Source organism: Vespula pensylvanica, chromosome 25 (genome assembly GCF_014466175.1).
Source record: "Vespula pensylvanica isolate Volc-1 chromosome 25, ASM1446617v1, whole genome shotgun sequence".
Taxonomy (NCBI): Eukaryota; Metazoa; Arthropoda; class Insecta; order Hymenoptera; family Vespidae; genus Vespula; species Vespula pensylvanica.
Window position 1 is genome coordinate 1,065,899 of NC_057709.1, and position 27,566 is coordinate 1,093,464.

At 30.6% G+C, this 27,566-nt stretch overlaps 4 protein-coding genes and 1 long non-coding RNA gene across 6 annotated transcripts; 3 read left to right on the forward strand and 2 right to left on the reverse strand.

The window, feature by feature from the left end:
- Positions 1-45: 45 nt before the first annotated feature.
- Positions 46-2,198, reverse strand: LOC122637256 (protein sly1 homolog). Its single transcript, XM_043829255.1, has one exon. It carries the CDS (start codon positions 1,991-1,993, stop codon positions 104-106), a length of 1,890 nt encoding a protein of 629 aa, XP_043685190.1. The 5' UTR covers positions 1,994-2,198; the 3' UTR covers positions 46-103.
- A 228-nt stretch (positions 2,199-2,426) lies between these two features.
- Positions 2,427-6,797, forward strand: LOC122637277 (jmjC domain-containing histone demethylation protein 1). Its single transcript, XM_043829287.1, has 7 exons — positions 2,427-2,815; positions 3,099-3,378; positions 3,462-4,149; positions 4,230-4,554; positions 4,690-4,987; positions 5,077-5,372; positions 5,454-6,797. The coding sequence occupies exons 1-7, from the start codon at positions 2,765-2,767 to the stop codon at positions 6,459-6,461; spliced, it is 2,946 nt and encodes a 981-aa protein (XP_043685222.1). The 5' UTR covers positions 2,427-2,764; the 3' UTR covers positions 6,462-6,797.
- A 3,743-nt stretch (positions 6,798-10,540) lies between these two features.
- On the reverse strand, positions 10,541-19,865 carry LOC122637225 (trichohyalin-like). Of its 2 annotated transcripts, none has more exons than XM_043829230.1 (8): positions 19,569-19,865; positions 14,554-14,869; positions 13,644-13,931; positions 12,525-12,844; positions 12,170-12,413; positions 11,640-12,015; positions 11,253-11,547; positions 10,541-11,172 (listed from the first exon to the last, which is right to left on the reverse strand). In XM_043829230.1, the coding sequence occupies exons 1-8, from the start codon at positions 19,743-19,745 to the stop codon at positions 11,011-11,013; spliced, it is 2,178 nt and encodes a 725-aa protein (XP_043685165.1). In that variant the 5' UTR covers positions 19,746-19,865; the 3' UTR covers positions 10,541-11,010. The 2 variants fall into 2 exon arrangements, with proteins under 2 accessions (XP_043685165.1, XP_043685166.1); XM_043829231.1 differs by having other exon boundaries at positions 11,640-11,859; positions 19,569-19,862.
- Positions 19,715-19,930, forward strand: LOC122637226. The gene is made up of 2 exons (XR_006329181.1): positions 19,715-19,844; positions 19,885-19,930. It is a non-coding gene; the product is annotated as an uncharacterized LOC122637226 (long non-coding RNA).
- A 2,332-nt stretch (positions 19,931-22,262) lies between these two features.
- Positions 22,263-26,183, forward strand: LOC122637203 (trichoplein keratin filament-binding protein-like; the record flags this gene model as incomplete). Its single annotated transcript, XM_043829205.1, has 3 exons — positions 22,263-22,650; positions 22,816-23,635; positions 24,936-26,183. Coding segments are annotated over 3 exons (1,470 nt in total), but the record flags the coding sequence as incomplete, so codon positions are not given.
- Positions 26,184-27,566: the final 1,383 nt, after the last annotated feature.

Sequence of the window (27,566 nt, forward strand, 5' to 3'; positions counted from 1 at the left end):
TATACATTAATATTGTAGATTACGATAAATAAATTTTTCTTATACTTATTTATTTATTTATTTATTTTCTTTCTTTATATACTATTTTCATGTTTGACAATTTTCACGAGTGTCCTTCCTGTCCTAACAGCGACAACTGTTTGAGAAGTTGTTTACCGTTTATAAAAGACGTCGAGCCGTATACGATTCTTTTATTAACACCTGTACCACTTTTTTGCTTGACATAATCAATTAAATTTTGATATTCGATATAATTTCCACCACCGACGATAAAAACTATAACCTCTTGGAATGTTGGTCGATTTTTAGGCATTTGCTCAGAATATTTCAATTGCTTTGGATCTAAATAACAATATTCTTCTGTTTGAGACGATATCCTTGATTCAATAAGTTCGTCAACTATTTTTGTCACAGGTAAATTGTGCTTTTTAACGACCAAATTTTTCACTCCTTCCATGACAAAGGAAGATCCTTGATTCATGAGTTTTGAAAACATACTGACGGTTTTAGTTCCACCACCTTCGTAACTGCTTTGAATTTCCGCTATTCTAGTATAACTTCTTAGTCTTTTGATATATATCAAAGGATTCAAATCGCATCCGGCAGATTGTAAAGTAGCTTCCAATTTGTTATAATCCGCATCTGACATATTTGTACAAATGTAATATATAATAGCAAGTCGGAGTTTGTCTTCAGGAGTGCCACAATCTGGTTCGCTTATAGTATCAAACACGCTTCTATCTAATGTTTGTTTACTCATGATTTTCTCTTCTAATTCAAAATATGTATCGAGACGTCTGGATTTAATATAATTCAAAATACCTGTAGCTATAGACGTATGCATATCTATCAAACGTTTCATTTCTAAAAGTTGTGGTAATGAATTTACTGCGCTTGTTAGTTTAGCAGTATTGGTAGAAACCATAGATAGGGCGACTTCACTTTCACTGTCTATACCCATAGAAGATTTTAATTTTTTAACATCCTCCTCGTAAGTTCTATATTGTTCTAATTCTTCTTGAATAGCTTCTGCTACTCTTGGAAATGGACTACCTTTATGATGACACCAGAAACGATCTCTGCTATCCAATTCATAAGCTTTGGTTTTCGAACGAGTCCCGCCTACAGGAGACCTTCCAATATTCTCTTCTACAACTAATCTATTCAGTGCCATTTCTAATACATCATGAGCCAATGCTTGATAAGTCCATGTATGATGTAACGGAGTAGCCATATCTATGTTTCTGTCAAGCACAATAAGTAATGGTCTTTGAAAACTGTAATGACCTGATGTTTCTCCTTCAAAAAGATTATTTCTTGCGTCCCAGACGTTTTCTCTTATCTTCTTGTCGATCATTTTCGCGACCATTTCAGCAGCGTTTCCTCTAGGACAACGAATAATAGGGACTGTTCCCATTGTAACAAAGACAGAAAAGAGACAATCAACTATAATTTCCATAACAGATTCTATTTCACTATCCTTCACTTCTCCTCTATTGATAGCATGATACGATATAACTTCGCTGTTTTGATGTCTTAATATGAACAGATCATCTTCCAAAGTAATAAAATTCAAATATTGATCATATACTTTATGAATATTAGAGACAACTCCGCCTAACAAGGCAGCCGATGCTAAATCTTCCATTTTCTGTCGTGATATAGGCGATATGAAATTTAAATAATACATGTCGTACAGTCCATTCTGTAAATCTTGTCCGATTCTTCCCAAATTTTCATCCGTAGGCGCACAGAAATATATTGCCGGTACTTCAGGAATAGAATCTCTATCCGAATGCAATTGCATATGAAGAGTAATACCTAATTCTCTCAGTTCTTTAACAGATATCAATGGTGAAATAATATCCTGACCAAGTCTATCGTAAATTAATATTTTCCATGCAGGTATCGACTCATCGTGTTTTTGTTCAGGTTGATTTAAATTTAACATTTGCTTCAAAGCATTTATTTGTTTATCCCTTAAACTCAACATTATAATCACAATATATTATCTCAATATTATAAATAAAATAATATCTGTCAACATTCAACTTGCAACGTCATCAATAATATAAAGCAATATTGACGCTGTCAAAACAGATTTCAATTGAGCGTAAAGTACACGTTTATACTTTTAATCCACCAAATCTCCATTTCTGTTAAACCACCCAACATAAAACTAGTGACAAAAATTAAAATATCCCTATGTCCAAGATCGTATTCGAACTGAATTAAATCTTAGCGAAAAAGAAAAAGAAAGAAAGAAAAAAAAAAAAAAAAAGAGAAAAAAAAGAAACAGAATAGAAAGAAAAGAAGAAAAAAAAGTATTTAATCCAGTACACGTTTATATTAAATATTTTTGTTATTTGATTATATGATGTTAGAAGAAAGCAAGAAAGATATATTTAAGGTTAAGAAAATTCTTCATAATTTATAGAGAATTATTTTGAGGTTAATAAACGATATCGACGTGTAGTACTATATATAACTAATAAGTGGCCTACGTGAGATTTCGAAGAAACATTGCGACTTTGGTTGACTCGAGAATTTGTTTTGGTAACACTGCCCGGCAGGAAAATGGCGAGAGAATGGTGTTGGGCAAGTAATATCTATGAAAAGTTCGTTGTAATTTCGATTACTCGTCTGTGACATGTAAATAATGAAGAAGAACTGATTTATATATCGACGTAAGAATCGTATCGATATTTGTGAAGTAAAGAACTTCAAGTATTCGATGAGTTTTCGATGATACGTTTCTGACAGCATGTCCACAATGGCCGATGACTCTACTTCGCTGCCAAAAAGGCGTCAATTGGTAAACAAACATTTTTACAAAGTAACAATCAAATAAAAAAGAAAATTACAATAATTTACAAAGTAGTGATTAATAGCGTACAGGTTAGGTTATTTGCTTTGTTGTTTATATGTGTGAAGAGGAAGAAAAGAAATATATATAAGAAATCAAAAATTTCATTGTCTTTTTTTTTATTTTATTTTTTTTTTGCTTTTATATATACCATATACATATATATATGTGTATATATATATATACATACATACATATATTGATACATATATATATATATATACATCTACAGAGAGAGAGAACAAGAAAATTGTATACGGATGATTGGGCTATTGGCGATGAAGAAATTGAAGGACGTAGAACATTTCAGCTCGATGAAAAAATTGAGTGCGAGAGATATGATCTCAGTCATTTTACTGGATTGTTCCGTGAAATGAACGGATCCGAACTGAATCTTGCTTATCTACAAAAACACGGTCTAGGAATACCGTTGTTATTTAGAGATAAATCTGGATTAGGATTGAGAGTACCTAGTTCTAACTTTACAGTGAATGATGTTAGAACTTGCGTTGGTATGTTATTATCTTATATATATTTTTATAACATATACGATGATAGGTATAAAAATAAAAAAAAATTAATATTCATACGTTAGGTTCTAAAAGGGTATTAGATGTCATGGACGTCAATACGCAGAAAAATGAGGATATGACGATGAAAGAGTGGCAGAAATATTACGAAGATCAGAACAAGGAACGTTTATTGAATGTTATATCATTGGAATTTAGTCACACTAAATTGGAAAATTATGTACAATCACCGAGCTTGGTTCGTCAAGTTGATTGGGTTGATGTCGTATGGCCAAGACATTTGAAAGAGGCTCAAGTAGAATCTACAAATCTTTTGGAAGATATGATGTATCCTAAAGTACAGAAATATTGTTTAATGTCAGTGAAAGGATGCTATACAGATTTTCACGTTGATTTTGGTGGTACCAGCGTATGGTATCATATACTACGAGGTGGAAAAATCTTTTGGTTGATACCACCTACGGAAAAGAATTTGTCTCTTTATCAAGAATGGGTACTAAGCGGAAAACAATCGGATGTATTTTTTGGTGATATGGTTGATAGATGTGGTAGAATAACTCTAACCGCAGGAATGACTTTGTTTATACCAACTGGATGGATACATGCAGTTTATACGCCTCAAGATTCTTTAGTATTTGGTGGTAACTTTCTCCATAGTTTTGGTATTGAAAAACAGTTGAAAGTTGCCCAAGTTGAGGAACACACAAAAGTGCCTCAGAAATTTCGCTATCCATTTTTTACAGAAATGTTATGGTACGTATATTGTAATAAAAATAAAAATATCTTTGACGTAGCGTTATTTAGTTTTCATTTATATTGAAATTATTTTCTAGGTACGTTCTGGAAAGATACGTACACGTTCTGCTGGGTAGAAGTCATTTAGATATATCAGAATCTCAAAGGCAACATTTAGTTCCCCAACATCATCAACATGTCCATCTTACACCTTACGAATTACATGGTTTAAAAGCTATCGTCATGTACCTGCATTCATTGCCGTCTACTAAAAAGAATGTGCCTGAATTAATACACGATCCCGTTGCCCTGATTCATGACGTTAGATGTTTAGTCGAGCAACACAGACACGATAGTCCAGAAGCAGCTGTAACTGGTAATCCAGTATTACCACCACCGCCAGCTTTAACTATAGCAGAAGGAGTAAATATGAAAAAAATTATAATAAATTTTAGATGGTACTTCTTGTGACAATTTAAATTTATAGTTTGTTTTTTGTTGCTTTTTTTTTCTTTTTCTTTTTTTTTTTTTTTTTTTTTTTAACATCGTTTCAAACAGGAACGTATGAGAATAACAAAGAAAACTTTCGTGAAAATACAAAGGCACCATTCTCAAGAGAAATCCGAAAGAGCATTTCCAAGAAGAAGACGTACTAGATGCAAGAAGTGCGAAGCATGTACAAGAACAGATTGCGGAGAATGCATGTACTGTCAAGATATGGTCAAATTTGGTGGTAGCGGACGTGCCAAGCAAACATGTTTGATGAGACAGTGCCTTAGGCCCATGCTACCAGTTACCGCAGCTTGTAAAGTATGCCAATTGGATGGTTGGGGTCAACAACCTGCTCCGTTAATGGGTATTTATATTATTTATACTTCTGAGATAAAATTTAAAGCAAGGAATTTTTAACCTGATGAAATATATTTAATAATTGTTTTTATATAGGTAAACCAACGCCGACAGCACCATCGAGATTAGTTGAATGTTCTGTGTGTTTTGATATAGTCCATCCAGAATGTATAGGATTGGATCCACAAAGAATAACTGTTAGTGATGATCTACCGAATAGTTGGGAGTGTCCTCAATGTTGTGAAAGTGGTAGAAATTTAGATTACAGACCACGACAGCCAAAAGCACGTGCTCGTAAACTTTCAGCATCTAGTGCAGCATCGTCAACACCTACAACAGATTCTGAAAGAGCCACAACTCCAAGTAAACGATCAAGACTTGATCCGAATGAAGTAAGCGAACTAGAAGACTAAAAGATTTAAATTATAAGAAACCGTTAAGATAAGCATGAATGAAATTAAATAAAATTACAGACATGGAATGATAGGGAACCAGCTGAAGGTGAACAAAGGACTGCTTTGCGTACACAATTAGCTGTGCAATTAACTGGTTCAAGTAGTAAATCATTGAAGAGGCCTCATGTGGTAGTTAGACCCATTTCGTTACCCCCTGTGCAAAGATCTGGGTCAGACTTTAATGGACAATCGTTAGCTTATGACAAAACAGCAATCTTAGCTGTTTTTAGATTCTTGAATGCAAAAGACTTGGCAAATTGTGCCCTTGTTTGTCGTACATGGGCAAAGTATAGTATAGATCCAAGCTTATGGAGAAAACTTGATATGTCACATTCTCATTTAACTGCCTCACATTTAACCGGTATTGCAAGACGACAACCAGAGAGTCTTTCTCTTGATTGGACAAATGTAACAAAGCGACAGCTTGCTTGGCTATTAGGTAGATTACCACAACTTCGTACTTTATCGTTACAAGGTTGCACATGGACAGGAGTTTGCGCTTTAAGAACTTGTAGCTGTCCTCCACTTGTTACTTTGGATTTGAGTCATGTCTCTGGATTGAACGATTCCAGTTTAAGAGAGGTTCTCAGTCCTCCGACAGATTCAAGACCAGGTTTAATCGACAAAACTTCCAGACTTAAACATTTGAAAAATTTATCATTGGCAGGATGCGACATCACAGACATAGCTCTAAGATATATCGTTCAACATTTGCCTTATATTGAAACATTGGATTTATCTTCATGTGGGAGAGTTACCGATGCTGGTGTAGCTCAATTGGCAACACCACCGGCACAAGCAGTCACAAATTTGGCATCATTGAATTTAGCTAATTGCAGGCTACTTACAGAGATAACGTTAGATCATCTTGCAAGGTGTAAAGTGCTTAAACGTTTGGACTTGAGACATACTACGCAAGTGTCTACACAATCAGTTATTAAATTTGCTGCTAAAAGTATTCACAACTTGCACGTGACCGACGTTAAGTTAGTCGAAGAGAAAAAGATTAAATCGGAAGTTACGTGAAAGGAACGTGCCAAAATGTTATGGTATGCTTTAATGAGTGCAATTAAGTTGCAGAGGAAAAATAGAACGCAACAAAGTACGATAAGTGATTGGCCAATCTTTGAGTGAAAATAAGTATCAATGCGTTTATTTATTTATAGAAAAATTCAGTCATAAAACTGTTATGTTTGCTTGTATTAAATTTAAATAATGTGAGAGTGAGAGTGAGAGAGAGAGAGAGAGAGAGAGAGAGAGAGAGAGGAGAGAAGTCAATTCGATAATAGATAATTATTGTCTTATCGATTGACTTTAATGAGAAATTAATTCTGAGTAAAATAGATTCGTCGTTCAAAACAATTAACAAATTTTACATTTCTTTTCTTTTTCTTTTTTATTTTTTCTCTTTTTCGTTTTCCTTCGTTTCATTTATCCCAATGTTATATATTTTTTACATTCGATTGAGCATACTCAAATAGAAGATAGTAGAATGAGTCATTCCATCAGATCATTAAGCATCAATTAAATTATTCCTTAAAGCGTTACTTAATAATGTTAAAGGATTTAACATTTTGAAAGATCATTTTCATTTTCACATTTTATTTTATTTTATTTCATTTTATATTATTTTATTTTATTTTATTTTCCTTTCCTTTTTTTTTTTTTTTTTCTTTCCTTTTTATTTTTATTTTAAATAACACGATATGCAAAATGCAAAAGAACAAATATATATATATATATATACATACACACATATATATATATACACACACACGTATAAATATTCAAACCTAAATGAGAAGATGTACTATGATGAACATTAAAATTGAGATTCTGAAAGATAAATTATTAATAAAAAAAAAAAAAAAAATAATAAAATAAAAAAAAAAAGTAAACTTATATGCATGTAATGCTATGAATGCAAACAAATATAAAAAGATTAGCTCATGTGAGATGTAATTTTCCCTTTTTTTTTCTTTTTTTTTTTTTTTTTTCTTTTTTCTTCCTCTTTTTTTTATAATAATAATAATAATATATTAATGTCTGATTTATTTTGTATTACGTAAGGAAACTTTCATCATATTTTAAGCAACCAGACGTGTATATAAGCCTGCCTTGATTTTATAAAATACTACTCAATTTTTCTTTAATATATTATATATATATATATATATATATATATATATATATATATATGCATATATACATATAAACAGATGAAAAAAACAATAGCATTAAGCAATAAGATTCATAACAAGATGTTATTTATAACGCACTATAAGTGTTCTTTATAATTTAATTACTCGTATGCATAAGTATTGTATGATATGCAAGCATTATTTATGTTATAAGTATTTTGTAAAACACAAAAGTATTTTTCTTTTTTTCTTTTTTTTTTTTTTTAAATCACCTTTTTTTTAATTAAATCAAAACACAACAACAGAAACAACAATAACAAAATACAAAAAAGATATCGCAATGAAAGACATTTATTTTAATTCATTCGTTTTGACTCGTGCTCTAACATTTGTTAATGGCAACGTCTAATTTTTATAGTTCAAGCTTCTCTTAGAAGGATAAAGAGTATGGAGGTTGTAATATTGTAACACCATTGTATAGTAAATGTAATTTAGGTATTATAATAGTGATATATATATATATATGTGTATATGTATATACATATATGTATATACATATATATATATATATATATATATAATTTCAAAATATAAATTTGAATTTTATGATCAAATTTTCATTCGTACCAGATACCCAGATATCATTGATATTTACTATCAAACATAAAAAAAGAAAAGAGAAAAGAAAAGAAAATATATAGGGCATGTTTTAACTTAACAATTATAATGCAAATATCTCCTATCAAATATTACCTCGCATAACTTTATACATATATATATATGCATATATATATATATATATATATATATATATATATATATATATAATTTTGAAAAAAGTCATATGTAGACATTTTGATGTATATGTATAAAAGTTCATATATATATATATATATATTATAATATAATTATATATAATATAATTATATAATTATATATAAATATATATAAATATATATATATATAAGATAAACATATATAAAAATTGGTATTTGCATTATTAAAAAAATTAAAAAAAAAAAAAAATCATTTTTTGCCGGGTATGATTAAAAAATAACTCTCTGTACTATATAAATAAAAAGATGTACATAGTATTCGTATAATATTGATGTTTTGTGCTTAGGATTAATGATATTTCGTATTTTAGTACAATTGACTTAAATTTATCTTTTGATTAGAAATTATCATATTATATTTCAAACAATTTTCTCAGATACTCTCTACCCCATTCTAAGTGTAATTACGTTTAACTTGAAATTATTTTGTAAATATTTCAAATGTATTTAAATAACTATGTAAGGAAAATTCCAATTTTTGTTCTCACTGTAAAAGCAAAAAAAAAAAAGAAAAAAACAAAAAGAAAGAAAAAAGAAAAGAAAAGAAACGATTATTATATCACCTTTATCAATGCATCCTAAATGTTTTGTTTAAATAAAAATAAATCCTACGTCATTGATATCTCAATAATTTTATTTCGTTTTTTTTTTTTTCTTTTTTTAATTTTCCTCCTATAAATTCAAATTTGATTGTAATACGATGACGTCACAAATACGAAGTATACGCCATAATAGTTAAAATGTTTAAAAACATAATCTTGAAAATATAAATATTGATCATTATTAATGAACGTAATTGTCAAAAATTAGTCACAATAATGTAATAACATTAATTGTTATTATTAATTCATATATAACAGTGTATAGTGAGATTTACTCTTACTTCGAAAAATCCACCAATCAGAAGCGGTGAATACTGATATTCAACGGATTGATGGAATACGTGGAAAGTTAGGGAGTGCCTGCTATAATGTTAAAACGCATAACTTTGAATATATAAATATTAAACGTTATTAATGAACATAATTATTGAATATCTGTTATGATTACGTAGTAATATGAAATTGTTATTATTAATTTATATATAATCGTGTAACAATGTAGTTTAGTTATTTTCTAAATTTACCAATCAGACGTGAGCTGAGTTTCGACGGACCAATGAAATGTACGAAAACTTGATTGCAGATGCGACGTTACACTAACATAGTTTCAATGTTAAAACGCATATTCTCAAATATATAAATATTAAACATTATTAATGAACATAATTATTGAATATCTGTTACGATTACGTAGTAATATGAATTGTTATTATTAATTTATATATAATCGTGTAACAATGTAGTTTTCTTATTTTCTAAATTTACCAATCAGATGTGAGCTAAATTTCGACGGACCAATGAAACGTACGAAAACTTTATTGCAGATGCAATATTACGCTAAAATAGTCTAAATGATAAAACGCATAATCTCAAATATATAAGTATTAAACATTATTAACGAACATAACTGTTGAAAATCTGTCATAATCACATAATATTATTAATAGTCATTATTAATTTATGTAATGGTGCAACAAAGAAGTTTACTAATTTTTCAAGGTTCACCAATCAAATGCTAGCTGTGATTCAATCTACCAATGAAATACGTGGAAATTAGTTGTAGATGTCGCTGTTGGCGAATAATCGATTAAGAGCCCAACCTACATTTGTTTTCGTAGTTGTGTAAGTACCGTTGCTGTGAATGCTTGTAAGGACATCTTCGGGTGTTTTGGAAGAAAATAAAATCGATCATATGTACGCAGTAGTTTATATAACGGCGTAACCGGCGAAGGGATCTCGACTCAGTTTAGATTCAATTCGTAAGCAACCGTGGAAGGTGAAACATGTAAGTCTTACTCTACATTTACGTTATCTATTGATAAATTCAATCAAAAATCTTGTTGAATATAACCAATACGTACCTAATTTTATTTTATTTAAAAATATTTTACAATGCGTGACATCGAACAAAACGATCATACGTATTTGTTCATATGTTTAACACAAATTAAAAAAAAAAAAAAAAAAAAAAGAAAACAAAGAAAAAAGAAAGAAGAAAGGTAGAAAAAAGTGAATTACAATTAATCGATTAAATTTTCTTTTACTTTTCCTTTTTTCTTTTTAACCCCGATCAAAATCCTAATCTAAGAAGATTGTTACATTCGATATATTGCAACGTTATTTATAAAATAAAATTTATGGTCTATCAAGATGTTTATATATCTCTTATACTACAAAATAAATGTTATAATCAAAATCGATTAATATCAAACGTAGATATATGATTATGCGTATTATCACGAAAATGTTTTTTTTTTTTATCATTCATAAGATTCACTATATTTCAATATGTATAATGCCTATATGTTTAATGTATACAATCATTTTGTACTTATTAACCCTTTGAATGCGAAAGGCGTATATACACGCTATTACCAGTCATATATACACGCTCTCGCAGTAGGTCATGCAAATGCTGCGTCCTACAATACCCCCCATGGTTTCAGGCTAGTGCGCAATGCAGTCAAAGAGTTAATTATTTGACTTATATTATAACTTAACCTAATTCCGCCAAAACGGAGTCCAAATCTTCTTGCAACGTAATACTTTCTTCTCGTTGTTTAGCCAAATCGTCTTTTAATCTGTCGACTTGAGCTTTTAAAAGATAATTACCTTTCTTTAACGCGGCCAATCGATTTTCGTGTCTCTTTACACGTTTCTGTAAGAAATTAAGAAGATACGACAAGATCAATCGACATGCTTAAAGGATATATTATTATATCGTTATTCGACTCTTACCTGTAAAATATCTTTCTCTTGTTCTGTAGTATGACCTACTTCGTCAATATCAGATTCTTCCTCCTCTTCCGATTCCTCAGATTCTGATTCTTCAGATTCTGTTTCCTCTTCTTCTTCTTCTTCTTCTTCTTCTTCATCATCATCTCCTTCTGTATCGGCCATCAATTTGGCCATTTTGTCGACTTCTTTTTGCAAGTGTTTGAATTTACGTTTTTCCTCTTTTAATAATTTTTGTTGTTGTTTGATCTGTTCTTTTAATGCGTGCCTTTCTTTTCTAGCATTAACCGCTTTGTCCCTGATAATAAATAACAATAATTTTGTAATTAATCCTTAGTTTCTTTTTTTTTTTTTTTTTTTTTTCTCTATATATAAAATAATCTTACTTACATAAAGTTCTTCACTTTGGAAGAAAGCAATTTGATTTCTCTCTGCAAACGTTTTTCTGCGGAAGCTTTCGAATCTTCTTCCTCTTCTTCTTCTGTACTTTCTTCTTCTTCCTCTTCTTCTTCTTCAGTTTCACTCATATCCTGTTGTTTATTATCCATACTCTTTTGAGAAGCAATTCTTGCAACGTCTTTCGCACTTGGACATCCAGCCAACGCCATTCCTGAAAAATTGTACCATGCCTCTTCTGTGTTATCCTCGGCTAATTCCACAATTGGTTCAGTATCGTTATCATCATCATCATCATCATCATCATTATCATCATCATAATCATCATCATTATCATCATCATCATCCGAGTTATCAACCCAACCCTCTCCTAAAAAGCATAATTAGTAGAAGCGTTATAGCCAGTTGAAGCAAAGCAATAGAAAATTGAGACGCAGTTAGTGCAGCTGCAAATAATAAAGCTAATTAGAATGTTAATAGATTTATGTCAACGAACGAAAATCGTTTTCTTCAAGTTTACTTACCCGCTTTCATACGTTTCTCCAAATTGGCATACATTCTTTTCATTTCTTCCAATTCATTCTTATACTTGTCCCTTTCCTCCGCTGTACTAGCATATTCCTTTTCTAATCTCTCGGCATCCTTTCTTGCAGTACGAGCTTCCTCTCTCAAAGATTCTGTCAACTTTTCATCCTGTTGTTTGTACTCCTGAACGTTCTTTTGTGATCTCGATCGTTCTACCTCTGCTTCAAGATTCAAAATTCTTGCCTATAAAATGAAAATATATATTTATATATAGTTATTCAACATAAGTCTTTATTTAATTTCATACAAAATATATTGATCCTTTAAACTATATATATAGTACAAAATTTTCACCTGCAATCTTTTGTTTTCCCTTTCAAGTGCCTCTTTGTTTCTAAGCTCGATGGCTAGCATTTGCTTAGTACTTTGCAAATCGTCCCTGACAGCATCGATGTCATCGTCATCTATTACATCATCTGGTTCATCTTCCACTTCGACCTTCTGCATTTGTTCCTCTATCGTCAATTGCCTTCTAAATTTCCTAAGACCCTCCAATATAGGTTTGGATCTGTCATTGGTCTTAACGCTTTTCAATTTGACGCCTTCCTGAATCTGCTTCAGCAACTGATTGTGCATGTTTGACTTTTCTGACTCGAATACGAAGTGCGCCTTACCTGTTTTGAATGGAGAAAGAAAAGGAGAAAAAAAAAAGGAAAAAAAAAAGAGAGAGAGAAAGAAAAAAATAGAAAAAAGAAAGAAAGAAAAATAGGAAATCAAATCGTTATTAACTTTCATAGAAATTCTTTCTAGCGGGGAAACCTTGACGCAAACCTTCAATTATGATATCATGCTAATCATAATTTATCATTGGCGCATTAATTATCTTTCTTTTCTTTAGTCGCATAAAAAAAAAGAAAGACCATACTTGAGATGGAAAGAGGAGACAACAAAGGGTTGGGGAGGAGGTTGAGACAATGGTTCATACACAAAGAAAAAGAGAGAGAGAGAGAGACATAAACTAATGGTTAATTTCCACGATGTACAATTAGCAATTTAATTAGCTTATTATTTTAAAAAGGAAAACACAAAACACCCATGTAAGGTTCTCCCCATCGTTATCACATTGAAAGAAAGAGGAGGAGGAACAGAATCTCTAACACTTATATTATGAAAGAAAACAGGTAATATAAAAGCAAATTGAGGACAATATGCGAATATTTGTAACTATGAGACATGAAGATATCGATAATAAGACAGTCCTATGGGAAACGTTAATTGAACAAATAACTCATTAACAAAGTAATTAACTTTACATCTGTGTGATTGGATTAAGAGGGTGTGGACATAGGGGTGAGAGAAGTGGGGTAGGAAGAGAGACAAACATAAATACGTACACAGAGGTATCATGATATCGTAATAATCTCGTTTAAAAGGATTCTTATTTAGAAGGATCGTGATAAAATCGTAGATCACCTGCTGGATCAGCTGTGACCTTGTTAACCCTCTCGATCAGGGGTGCACTTCTGTCGTTACAGGTGACATGTCTTAAACGTCTACCACTTTCAACCTCCTTCATCATGCTGGCCCAATCAGGACGTTTTCTTGGTCTTGATTTTAACATCTCCAATTGTTTTTCTTGATTTTCAGTCAACGGAGGTATATCCTTAAGGATAGAACGACTTGGTGGTGGTGGGGGTGGCCTTGGTGGGGGTGGGGGTGGTATGGCCGCCCTAGACGAACTCTTCGATAATGTTGGTGCACCTTAAATTAATTAGAAATTATAATAATCGTGGAATTAGCTCGTTCGAATTGAATTTTAACTCTTTCATATCTTTTTTTTTTATTTTTTTTTTATTTTATATATATATATATACTAGGAAACATTTTTGTAGGTCAAAAGTTTTTGGGTTTGACCTAAATTTTTTTTTAAGCTACTTCAAACGTCAATTATCCTTTTTATCTTATTACAAACTTTTTTTTTTTATATATATATCATGAACTGTTAACTCGTAAGATTATTATACTATTACTACTACTACTGCGAGCTTGAATTAGGTGACCGAACAGTCTCGAAGAACGATTCGTCGTCGACTTTTAAAACAAGGAAAGAAATTTGACTAACCAATCTTTATCAAACCATTGTAATGATATTAGGATTGGAATCAATTTTTTTTTTTTTTTTTTTTTTTTTTTGTAGTTTTCTATATATATATTTTTGTAAGACTGAATATTTTTCATTCGTTCACTTTGTTAACTATTAATTTTGTCACTTTTATCTGGACACCGTAGAGATCAGAATTTTTTTTTCTTTTTGATACAGGAAAAAAATGTGGATTATTTTTGTTTTTGTAGATGCGTTTTGTAACTTTAGGGTTAATCTTACCAGTTGAACTTTCGCTCTTGGATAGTGGTATAGTGTCACCTCGGGATCGAGATCTCTCAATGCGAACTTGTCGTTCGAGTTGCGGCCTCGAATTTGGCTCCTGTCGTCCATTCTCTCGTGGCTTCGATGACGGAGGTGTACTACTTGTTGTCTTTGTCTTTGTCGTCGTTGCAGTAGCAGCAGCAGTAGCAGCGGCATTAGAATTTTTGTCACTTTTTGGTTGAGATGGTATTATAGTGATTTTACTTTGCTTCCTTGTTGCTTGTTGACCAGGTTCGGTCGATTGCTGTACCGATTCCGTTGGTTTTGAGACACTCTATGAAAATTAGAAGAAGAAAAAAGGATGGAAATAAAAATAGGAGACAAAACAAATGTATTACAATTTTGTGAGTAGGTGTTTGATACGATTGTTCATCTCCAAATTATTATTATTATTATTATTATTTTTTTTTTTTTCTTTTACCAATGTTTTGTACGAAGGGTTTTTTTAGAGTCTCTTACGTCGTATCGAGTGATCCCAAAAGTTTTTCTAGGTGGGTCCACAAAGAAGTTGAAAGTTTTATATGAAAAAATCGATTAGATCTTTTTTCAGACTTTTTAGCTTAATTTGTTTTGTTTTGTTTTGTTTTGTTTTTTACATTATAAAATTACACTTTAGGTTCATTAAAAAATTAACAACTGATCCGTCTATAAATCGATCAGCCTAAATGCTCTTTGAAAGTTTTTAAGATCGTTTAAGAATTTTTCGCCCACCTAGAAATTGTTGGCTCATCCTGTATATTTGCTTGTTGTTGTTGTTGTTTTCTCTGTTTCTTTCTCTTTCTTTGCTTTTTTTCTTTTTTAAATCGTCAACATGGAATAAACGAAAGGAAACGAACGACCGAACGAACCGACTGCGGTAGTCACGAGAAAAAAAAGATAGAGAAATAAAAGAGAGGGGAGGAAGAGAGAGAGAGAGAGAGAGAGAGAGAGGGAGGGAGGGAGGAGAGAGAAATAAAAAGGAGTGGGGGTAAGAGGAGAGGGTGTGGAATTCTCTTCTTGGCAAAGCGACGACGCACTCGGTCGTCTTTAAATAATTCGAACTTAGTGTTTTTTTTTTTTTTTTTTCATCATTTCTTTCTTTCTTTCTTTGTATGTATTTATTTATTTATTTTTTAAATTTCTTTCGACGTCGGACAAGATGGACGCCATATTTTTAATCTTTCTTCGACTTTAAAATCGCGACTTTTTCAACTATTAATTTTTTCCGAAAAATAAAGAAAAAGAGAAAGAAAAAAGAACATTTATTTTTCATCCATTCTTTTTTTTTTTTTGACCGACATTTCTTTTTTTTTTTTTTTGTTTTTTTTAATTGAAATTATCGAACAGTTAACATTAACGTTATTGTTAGTGTTGTCATCGTGATGTTTGATCAAGCATCTTGATTGGTGAAGGTTCTTGATTGATCCACCGATCGATCCATCGATTTAAAAAATGCATAATGATGCTGCAGTAACAGCAGCATCAGCATCAGCAGCCAAACGTGAGGCTTACGTTTACACGAATAAGGCGTGATTATAAAAGCGTTAGGAAACTGGCGGAAGACGCAGCTGGCAAGACATTTGAAATAGAAACCCGTGTTCTTTAAATAATCGTGACCCAGAGGGTCTTATATGAGAGTGAGAGAGACAGAGAGATAGAGAGAGCAAAAGAGAGAGAGAGAGAGAGAGAAAGAGAGAGAGAAAATTCGTAAGCATTTGGGTAGGAGACGAACGTCGTATCTTCGAGATCGTTCTTGCAATTTCGATCATAATTTATGATTATAAATACACACATAAATATGTATACATATATACACACATATGCACATACAAACTGTGTTTAAATAAAAAATTTCAAAATATACAATAATAGGGATGAATATATATATATATATATATATATATATATATATATATATATATTAGTAGGGTCATAAGTTTTTAGGTGACTAAAAAAATTATTACTCTTTTTTTTGAGACTTTTCGGGCGATTCATTCTTTTTTCTTTTTTCTTTTCTTTTCTTTCTTTTTTTTTTTTTTATACAGCTTGTAAAATTACAAACCTCGCTCGTCGATTTGCAAGTTCAATTGCAAGGCTGAACGATCTTGAAAGAGAATTATTGATTTTTATAATCGTCTAAGGACTTTTGGCCCAACTAAAGATTCTTGGCCCGTCGCATATGCGATTTTTGCAATTTTGCAATTTTTTTTTTTTTTTTTATGGAACATGATTTACGATTCGGGATCTAAAAATATTCGGACACGTTTGGTAACGTCTCTATGATCGTTATATCACGAATAAGAATTGAAAGAAAAAGAAATAGAGAAGGAAATTGCAATTTTTCGTATCTCCATTTGCAACAATTTACGATTGCAATTCTAAATTTTAAGTTTCTAGAATATTCATGAAGAGATAAGTTAAATAAACATTGAGAATAATTGCAATGATGTTTCTGCTAAAAAAAAAAAAAAAAAAAGAATTGAAATTTTATTATCTCTCGAAGAAAATTAAAAATAATTGCAATTTTAATATCTCCGATTTCGAACAATTTATAAATTACAATTTTGAATTCTGCGAATTAAATCCTGAATATTAATAACAAAAGACGTTTTCGATTTTAATATTTTCATTGATAATCAAACACAATTGCAATTTCAATATATTTTTTATTTTAAACTGCAAATAACAAAAAAAATTTTCTATGTCGCATGTTTCGCCTTTAAAGTTGGAAAGTAATCGCAAATTTTAATGCTTTCATTGAAAATCGAATACAATTGCAATTTCGTCGGTCTTTTTTTTTTCTTTTTAAACGAAAATCTCACAATATAATTGCAATTTTAATATCAACATTTCTACGGCGATTTGTGTGCGTTAAAGATCTTCAAATTCCAATGCGTTTTCTTGAAAAATTGTAAATTTAATTGCAATTTTAATTCTCCACGACTTTGTTCGAAAATTGAAACCAAAAAATTTTTCAAAACCTCACCTACACCCGTTTAAAAATTGATAACTATTCTTAATCGCAATGTCGTAATTAAAATAAATAAATAAAATAAAATAAAATAAAAGTTGTCAAAAAAAAAAAATTAATATCATTCATAACGTCTCCATTTTCGATATACAATTTATTATTGCAGTTGCGTATTCCAAAAAAATTTCTGGCACGTTTACTTTACAAAAACTGCACGATCAATGTCAAATTTAAATTAAATCAATATCAAATTCTACGATGATCTAATCTCTCAAACAGGCAAATAATCGATTACAAAAAAAAAAAAAAAAATAATGAAAAACAATTATCCGTTCGAAAAAATTTTGTTCAATTTCTTATATTTTTTTTTCTTTCCTTTTTTTTTTCTTACCCTCCCACCCCCCATTCCCTATCTACCCCTCCACCACTCTCGATTCAAAACAAAAAGCTTTCTCTTATCTACTAAAAATCGTTTTTTGGTTCGTTGCCAAAATAATTAAGAGTGTAAAGTAAATGTTGCTAAACAACAATAATAACAAATGACAATAACGAATAATAAATAAAAATTATATCATTAATAAATAAATTCGACGTTCCTATAGCGAAACTTTTTCTTTTTCTTTTTCTTTTTCTTTTTCTTTTTTTTATGAATTTATTTACGTATATATATATATATATTTTTCTTTTTTTTTTTAATTCAAGATTTGTGAAGAAAAAAGAAAAGAAAAAGGAAGAAAATTGCATTGTATAAATAAATGAAAACGAAACAGCTGATCGAAAATTGCTATGTTATTCTCTATAATGATCACCATATGTATGTGTATGTGTGAAGGAGAGAGTGTGTGTATTGTTTAACATACAAACTTAACACGAGTACAATGTTTTTCCAGTCTTTAACGTTTAGAAATGTTTATAAAGTATACTCGTTGCAGAACACCCACGTTTGCTATTAATACTTCGAGTCAGTTTTAAAGTCCTGACTTTGAAATCCAATACGTGAATGAAATAGGAATTCACAAATAATATTTGAGATATTGTAAATAAATTCTTTCTTTCTTTTTTTTCTCTCTTTCTCTTTTTCTCTCTCTTTCTTAATATTTTTTTTTTTTTTTTTTTAATAAATTGTTTACCTATAACAAAGAATTATCAAAGAAGAAAGAAAAGAAGTAAATAAACAATAGTAGTTGATTCCAAAATGATTTCTTTTTGCTTTTTTACTTTTTTATTATTATTTTTTTTTTGTAATAAATTCTGCACGAAAATCCTTTTTTTTTTTTTTTTTTTTAATTCACAATAAACATGTTTAATTTCTGTTAATTGTCTTTCTCTCTTTTTTTTTTTTTTTTTTTTTTTTAATCAATCAATCAATTTCTCTTTTTCTTTTTTATTAATTTTTTTGTGGAAAAGAAAAGAAAAATAATGTGTGTCTGTGTGTGTGTATGTGTATGAAAAGATGAATATTATAAATCTTTATTGTAAATTGTTGCTCGAATGTGTCATTAAAAAAAAAAAAAAAAAAGAAAGAAAAAAGAAAAGAAATTTATTCGCGATAAATTTCTGTTCTAAAAATTGTCGTTAAAAATTGACACTGAAAGAAGAAAAAAAAAGGAGAAACAAAAAACAAATCGTTAATACGATAAACCAACAACAGCAATCGACAGATCCAAAAAAAAAAAAAAAAAAAGACCTGTTTACTCGGAGAAGAAAAACAAAAAGAAAAACAAAGATAATTCTTATAAAAAAATCATCGTTTTATTTATTTCTCTTTTCTTTTTTTGTGAATGATCAAAAACAAAATTAATAAAATAAATCAACGAAGATTGATCAATTAAATTTGATATTAAACATTGAATTTATCTATTATTCAGATCAATTGATGAAATATCGATTAATAAAATTTATTTAAAAAAAAAAAAAAAAAAAAAAAAAGAAAGAAAAAAAAACAGGAAAAGAAAAAGAGAAACGTCGATTAAAAGATAAAAAAGAAAAAGAGGGGAAAAAATGAAAAGCAAGTCATAAATACCTTCAACGTAACTTTGGTGAAAGCCGGTGGTTCTTCAGCCTTCGACTTGGAGTCCCTTCTAGAATTAAGAGTCCAAGGTGCTGTGGGCATGGGTAAAGGATTAGGACCACCATCCTTGACCCAGGGTGGTCTGAAGGTAGTCCTTTGCTGCGGTGGCTGACCACCGGCACCTGGCATCTTAACAACTTCCTTTTGTCAACCCCTTAAGTATTATCTCTTCTATACAACTTTGAAGTTCTGATCAATGGAAGGGGACAACAGTAACAAAATGTGTGTGTATATATATATATATATGTATATATATATATATATATAGGTATGTATGTATGTGTGTGTGTAACACTTTTTTTAGGATCACTGAACAAAAAAGTAGGATTATTGGTAGAAATGGGAATGATCAAATTGAGTGATATCAACAAAAATAAAAAAAAAAAAATAAAAAAAGGGATGATACAGGGTTAGATGAGGAATATGTTGGGGGATGGGATGATCAGATCAAAAACGAAGATTTAATGAACAATCCACTTTTGTTAAGATTGTTTCTTCGTGTATATCCTCTTGTTGGATTCCTGTTTTCTGTCTCTCTGTGTTGTCTTTTTTTCTTCCTTGCTTCCTTTTTTATTATTTTTAAAAATCTTTCTTTTTTCTTATCTTTGAAAATTCTGATCTGGTAAAGTTTTGGAAAAAGGAGGAATTCACAATCGAACGTACTCCGACGAGTTAGAAGATTTTTGGGAGTCTGGGAAAGATCGAGACCTGGACCACACACCGGAGCTCTAACCAACTGCACCTCCCTAACCGCGTGATATTTTGGTAGATCTGACGTCACTTAGAGTCGCAAGCTCGAAATAGAAATTGATACTCCTCCTCCTCCTCCTCCTCTCTCCTCTCTCCTCTCTCCTCCTATCTTCTTCTTTCTATTTGTCTTCTTCCTACACGACAATTTCCTTTCTCCCTCTTTCTTTCTCTCTCTCTCTCTCTATTTTTTTCTTCATGTTGAGTACCTACCTATCTACCGAGTTACTGTAATTGAGATCTATTTATTTACCTGCTTGATCTCTCAAGGCCAATTATTATTCCTTTCTCACCTTTTATTACATTCATTGTTAGATGCGGAATACATATGCAACGTCGAATTTGTTCTTTATTAGTTTTTATTTCGATCACGTCAATCGATGCAATCGGTATTTGTTTTATCATTTGATTACTTATTGAGTCGATAAATTTATTGTTGTTGTTCTAACTTGATGAGATTTGTATTTGTTCTGAGTATAACGCATATGTGCTGTCTAATCTTCATTTTTCATATTTTCTTTTCTTTTTTTCTTTTTTTTTTTTTTTTCTTTCACTTTGACAGGCTTCTTCAATTCCTATGATCATGTTTTACTTTGATCTTCGATATTCCGCGGAATGTTTTCTTAAAGTCAATTGGACGACTAATTTTCTTTCTTTCATTTCTTTTTTTTTTTTTTTTAACGACTGTTAAAGCTAGCTTCTTTATACGATATTCGCGGTATCGGTATATATCAGTTAAGTTGATGAAAATATTATCAAACAACTTGGGTATATCGTCAGAGCGATTTCAGTTACAGTGCATCGTATTATCGAGCCATTTTCTTCGTGGACATCCATTCCGCACTTTGTTTTCTTGCTCGAATGAAACTATTTTCGAAATATACATACGTACACACTAAACATTCATGTATTTATTACTGTAGTCAATTTTGACTCGATTGTCAACCATCCGGTCCTTTTCGATTGCGAAAACTGGTCGATAAATTTTCTTTAGTTAGCAATTGGAATCTGATGCTGATCTTTACTAATATACCGTCAAATTTCATGTTCGTTTAGCCTATTGTCCAGTTCAAGGATTTTCTCAGGAATTCGATAAACTTCGTCTTAGTTCAATGCCACTTTTGATCATAATGCTTTAAGTGTTTTGAGATTTTGTTCAGAAAAACATTTTCGGATTTATCCAATTCAATTTACACGAATAAGAAACGAAAGAAACGAATAGGTAGAGCAAATATATATTTTCTAATTATCGGTTTTATATTTTAGAAGCTCTAAAAGTTCTAATTCACTTTTGAAAATGTTATCAAATTTAAATTACGATTGGTATTCGATATTACTTTTAATTAGTGGATAATAAATTGAGACGTACCAACAAAACTATTTCAATGATCTCTCTTCGAGTTTTGAAATCTAAAATCCGTCATTTCTTTGGTAGGTATATTTAAGTTAATATTTAAAGATTATAACGACTGATAGCAAGTAAATAGTCACTTAGAATCGTTCTTTCGATCAGGTTCCTCCTCCGTTTTTAAAGAAATTGCTACGAATAACCTCAAAAAAATTTCTGTCATACTGAGACCTTTTTTTTTGGGAGCATACATTTAAGTATAATAACGATCTATAACAAATAAATTGACACTCATAATACTTCTTTCAATCCCCCTCACCTAAAAAAGAAAAAATCATTACAAAGTTTTTATCATAATAATCGAAAAAAGAAAAAAGAAAGAATCCAATTATCATTCGAAGACCCAGAAATAGGTAATTATGAGGGATCAGGATCATCCGACATTATGAATCAGACATAGTGAAATATTTTGTATTTTTATTCTATTCTAAATAAAATCTCCTTTCTCTTTTAAAGAAACTTATCAGAACGAGACTACTTGACCTTGTTGAAGGGCTGGCCGTTTCCGTGAGAGGCAATATCAACTAGCAGCGGAGAAACGTAACGAGGCATATCTCAGACACACTTATTACAAGGAGACAGCGAGATATTTCGAAAGAGAAAGTGGAATAGCCAAACATTACGACTCTTGGAACTTGAAGCTTGCTGATCCGAAGGGTAAGCTTGAGAGGGAAGCTAAGAAAAAAAAAAAACTTGATCAACTCCCAGCAAGGAGAAACAAATTGAGAATATTATTGAAGGATGAGGAAGAGCTCTATCAAAACGAATTGGCCGAATTGATTAAAAAAAAGAAATCTAAAGAAAATGATATAACCTCGTTGGAGGTTCTTAAAAAAAAATTAAAAGAAAAACGTATGGAACAAGATCTTTATTTGCCTAGTACATGCCGAAGATTACGTTCGTATTTTCTTGATCCTAGACCAATTTCTTCTTCAATTATTAGTTCGAATATTAATATTATTAATAATAGTAATAATATTAATAATAATAAAAAAAAGAGTAATAATAATTCAAGCGATTTTGCGGAATGTTTTCATTTGAAAGATTCGACTAATTTACCTAAAACAAATCAGGAGACTCATCGTACCAATTCGACCTATAACAGCGATATGTCCAATTGGAACGATCAGAAGGATCGATCTGATAAAAATATTGATTTTTTAGCACGTAATAGAAAATATTCAGCACGCTATGCACGTAGGAGTTTGGAGAACACAAATGTCAGGCCTGGCAATGATATTTTCGACAATTTATCACGTCGTTTACAGGCACCAATGATGACTACTACGACAACTACCACTACGGTTAGCAAGCAGGTGATGGATGATGACAAAGAAAATCTTAATGTTGACGATTCATCTACTTCGAACCAGGAGTCTACGAACGAATCGGTTGATCAGGTGGATTCCTCGATCATTCCGCAGGATGTTTCTGATAAGGATTATACATTGAACAGGACCGAACAAGAGATATCGATCAATAATATTGCGAACGATAAGCAAATAAAAACAGATCATTGTGATTATGAAAGAGAAAGAGGTTATCCGTGGATGAGGATGGATCCTAATGTTAAAAATCTTTCCGAAAAAATGTATCTTTATTTGACTTACAAAGAGCTCAAAGAGAAGATAGATGATCTATTGAAAAAAGAGGAACATGCTTGCAATAGACAAAGATGGGACGATGCTATCAGATTAAGAGATATGAAGAATGAATTGGAATTGATTAGGGAGAAAAAGATCTTTAATATGAAGAGTCTTACTATGGATGAGGATATTAGGGATAAGGCTCTTAAAAATATCGAGAAGAGGGAACGTGAACTTGCTCTTCGGGAGAACGCTTGCACTGATACGTCCATGTATAGGTAATCGATTCTATAATTCATATTTTAATATTTCTTTACAATTTCTTTTTTTTTTTTTTTTTTTTTTATATTTCCTTATCCCTGTTTGATTATAAATAAATAAATGAACGAACGGTCAATTCAACGAAAAAAAAAATAAAAAAATAAAAAAAAATAAAATAAAAGAAAATTTCGTAATCATATAGCAATTAACAAATTTTCTGTTCGACCGTGAACTAACACAGTGACAACGGTGTCAAGGATCCGAGGACAAACATCTTAATCTCGAATTAAAGTCTTTCCTTCCAACTTCGTTTAATGTCGCAATAGTCTAACTATGAATCATTCACAAAACACCCAAATAGATGCCAAGAAGCATTTCAACCTACTTGTCTCTCTCTTTTTCTCTCTCTCTCTCTTTCTCTCTTTCTTTCTCTCTTTGATACCAATGAATATTCACTGATGTTCCAATTTCGAAAGAATGAAATAAATTCCTCTCATTACCTTACATCCTCTCTCACCACCATCAACAAAATAAAGAAACAAAAAAGGACTCTCGAGAGCGCAGCAATTATTTTTTTCATTCGTAATTATCAACACACGTAGTTTCAATTTCGAATTAATGAGAGTCAAAAAAAAAAAAAGAGAGAGAGAGAGAGAGAGAAAAGAAAAGAAGAAAAAAGAGAAAATGACGTTGTAGAGAGTATAGAAATTATTACATTTTTAATTACTAACGTGTCACTTGAAAATAGATTGCCAAGAAACATTTCGACCCAGTTATCTCGCTTCTCATTCCAATGAATATTTCTAATGTTCTAATTTCGAATGAACGAAATAATCTCCTGGTATTCTCTAAAGAGTTCACCCCTCACCTAAAGAAATGAAAATGGTGTTGAAATTATTTCGTTTTCGATTAATAACGCCCAACCCAAATAGATGTTGATAAACGTTTCAACCATATTTGTATCCTTTCATTTCATTGAATATTCCTAACGTTTTAATTTCGAAGAAATAAAGTACACCTGCTGTTTATGACCCACCCTTACATATTCTTGCCCTCTATAATCCACCCCTCACCCCTCACCCCTCAGCCCCAATTTACTACCCCCATCTGCTCACTTACCCTTACTTAAAAAAAAAAAAAAGATAAAAATGAGTATACTGTTTCGTTTGTAATTGACAAGATATATGAATTAAAATTGTATAAATGTTGGAAAATTCTATCTCGAACGAAATCGATAATATTTTTTATAATCTTATTTATTTCTTTCTGTGTGTGTTTTTTTTCTCTCTCTCTCTATGTGTGTGTACGTGTATTTAGCGACGGCGCAAAGGTGCTATGGGAGGAATGGGTTAAAGAGGATGACAGATTCGTGATTAAGGATGCCTCGACTCAAAGGGAAATTCTGATGAAGGTTTTAGAAGAGGAATTTCAAAATTTGGCTGTTGAGGACAGGGAACGAATCGCTAAGACATATCAAAGTGTATTCAACAACTTGCATTTGGAAAATCGACGTCATTTCAATGCGAATTTGGTTATGGAAGCCAAATCAGAATCTAATAGAGCCGGTGAAGCATATTAAAGATTAAAAAGATATATATATATGTAAACACAAGTATGTTATATATGTTAGATCAGGCATTTTTTGCTTCTCGTCTCTTTTTATCTCTTTCTCTTTTTGTCTATGTTTATCACTGCTTCGCATTTCTACTGTCGCTATCAATTTGTGGGAAATCTAATTTATCTAAACTCAAACTAATACATTTTTGAAAGAAAGTATTGTCATTTAAAAGACTGTCAGATTAGAACGATATGTGTGTGTGTGTGTGTGTGTGTTTTATAAGATCATTTATATATATATATTTTTTTTTATACATAATTTTTTTTCCTTTTTACCTTATCTAGTTGTTTCTAAACTTTCATTCATTATTATTATTATTATTATTATTTTGATTAAATAAAATTGAAAGATCGATTAGTATTATAAAGACTGTAAGTTTATCGTTGTATTCTGACCCCTTCGAATTTGATATCTTTTCTTTCTTTTTTTTTTTTTTTTTTTTTTTTTTTTTTTTTTATTCTCCCTTTACTAATCGTTTCTAGATTATTATTTTGATTAGAAATTGAAGGATCGATTAGTATTATCAGGATTGTAAGTTCGTTGTATTCTGACTGTTGTGAATTAGATATGTTCGAGGTATTCTTTTTTTTTTTTTTTTCTTCTCCAATCGTTCTTAAATTGTTATTATTATTTTGTTTAGAAATTCGAAGATTGATTAGAATTGTTAAGATTGTTAGTTTGTAAATTAGTTATATATTGTTATCCTGCAAATTTGATATGTGCCAATTGGAATTATCTAATTATATTTAAGAGACAAATTTTTAGCGATCTAATCTGCCATTAATTTTATATAGTAATTAAAAAGATCTCTAATCAAAGGATAAAGCATAATAAAGGAAAAACTTTCATACAATGTTGTAACGTGAAAGTATAAAATAGTTATGTATATGTAAAATGCAAGCTATATGGATCATATTAATAAATAAATAAAAGTTAATCGTCATAAATCGTTCTCTTTTTTATATATGAATGTGTGTGTGTGTGTGTGTGTGTGTTTATATATGTATATATATGTACGAATTTTTATTGTATATTTTTTTTTATAAATCAAAATATCGTAGATCTAGATAATGATACGAATTATTTCTTTCGAGTCAATCGTTCTGTTTTACCGATTGATGGTTGGGTAGAACGATATTTGTAGGTATCTGTAATAGTTGAATCGTTATTCTAATAGATGGCACCACCGAACTCTTTTTGGTTGATCAAAAAGGGCGGGAGATTATCTTGCAATGAATCTATAATTCTAATCTATCCTCTTTTTTTTAATTTCTGTTATCGTTTTTTTCCTTTATTGAATCCAAGAACTTGCTATAATTTTTGTTTATCTTTTTTATAGCAAATCTTGGTAATTTTAAAAGATTATTATATTTATGATTAGATTATTAAATCTAATTTTTCCTATCACTCTTTATCTAATCTTAAAACAAGATTATTAATTCTAACTAGATTTAATAATGTAATTTAAGGAGATTGTAAGTCACCATTAATTTAAATCTTTTTCAAAGCAATAAAATTACTAATTACATAAAAATATTACTACAAATCAAACTCGCGATTCCACAAACCCAAGAGTTTTGCATAATTTTATTTATTTATCTTTTTCTAAATCAATTTCTTTCTTTCTTTTTTTCTTTTTTTTTCCTTTTTATCGACCGACGATATGGGACACTATTAATATTATTACTATTTTTTAAAAAAATCAAAAACATCCTTAAATTTTGCGAATTTATTATAATAAAAAAAAAAAAAAAAAAAAACAAAAAAAAACAAAAAAAAAAAACAATTTGTAAATCGAATTTCTTTTCCCTTGACCTCCCCCTTTTCCTTCGTTAATCATCACAAAATTCTAAACCCAAACGAGGAATAACATTATTAGGGCAGGTATAATAAATATATAAAATATGCAGTATAATAAAATAAATAAGTAAATAAAGAAAAACGAAGAGAAAAAAACAACAAAAAGACGAAGTACGATGAAAAACGTAAAGTACATTTTCGAACGAGGTCAACAAATTCAAATCCATCTTTACACCTAAAACAAAACGAAATAAAAAAAGAAAGAAGAAAGAAAAAACAGACATCGAAAGCGAGAGACCGAGAGAGAGAGAGAGAGAGAGAGAGAGAGAGTGAGAGACAATTTCCAGCACAATTAACGGACTGCGAACGGGAAGAAATATTCCTCGCTAAAAAGAAATCACCCTCGACTTTTACCCCCACCAAGTCCACCCTCACTTACATCTCTTGACCCCTCAACCCCTCATGCAACCCCTCACCCGCTCGAAGTCGATCTGGAGCCACCAAACCCCACCTTCAGCCCAGTTCCTGAG

Bases quoted from the DNA above. Each gene is read 5' to 3' on its own strand.
- LOC122637225 (XM_043829230.1), bottom strand. From the start codon at position 19,745: ATGCCAGGTGCCGGTGGTCAGCCACCGCAGCAAAGGACTACCTTCAGA. The intron at 13,932-14,553 runs GTAAGATTAACC...AATTAATTTAAG, and splicing joins CAAGAGCGAAAGTTCAACTG to GTGCACCAACATTATCGAAG. The intron at 12,845-13,643 runs GTGATCTACGAT...CATTCAAAACAG, and splicing joins GGTCACAGCTGATCCAGCAG to GTAAGGCGCACTTCGTATTC.
- LOC122637277 (XM_043829287.1), top strand. From the start codon at position 2,765: ATGTCCACAATGGCCGATGACTCTACTTCGCTGCCAAAAAGGCGTCAA. The intron at 4,555-4,689 runs GTAAATATGAAA...CGTTTCAAACAG, and splicing joins CTTTAACTATAGCAGAAGGA to GAACGTATGAGAATAACAAA. The intron at 5,373-5,453 runs GTAAGCGAACTA...ATAAAATTACAG, and splicing joins CAAGACTTGATCCGAATGAA to ACATGGAATGATAGGGAACC.
- LOC122637256 (XM_043829255.1), bottom strand. From the start codon at position 1,993: ATGTTGAGTTTAAGGGATAAACAAATAAATGCTTTGAAGCAAATGTTA.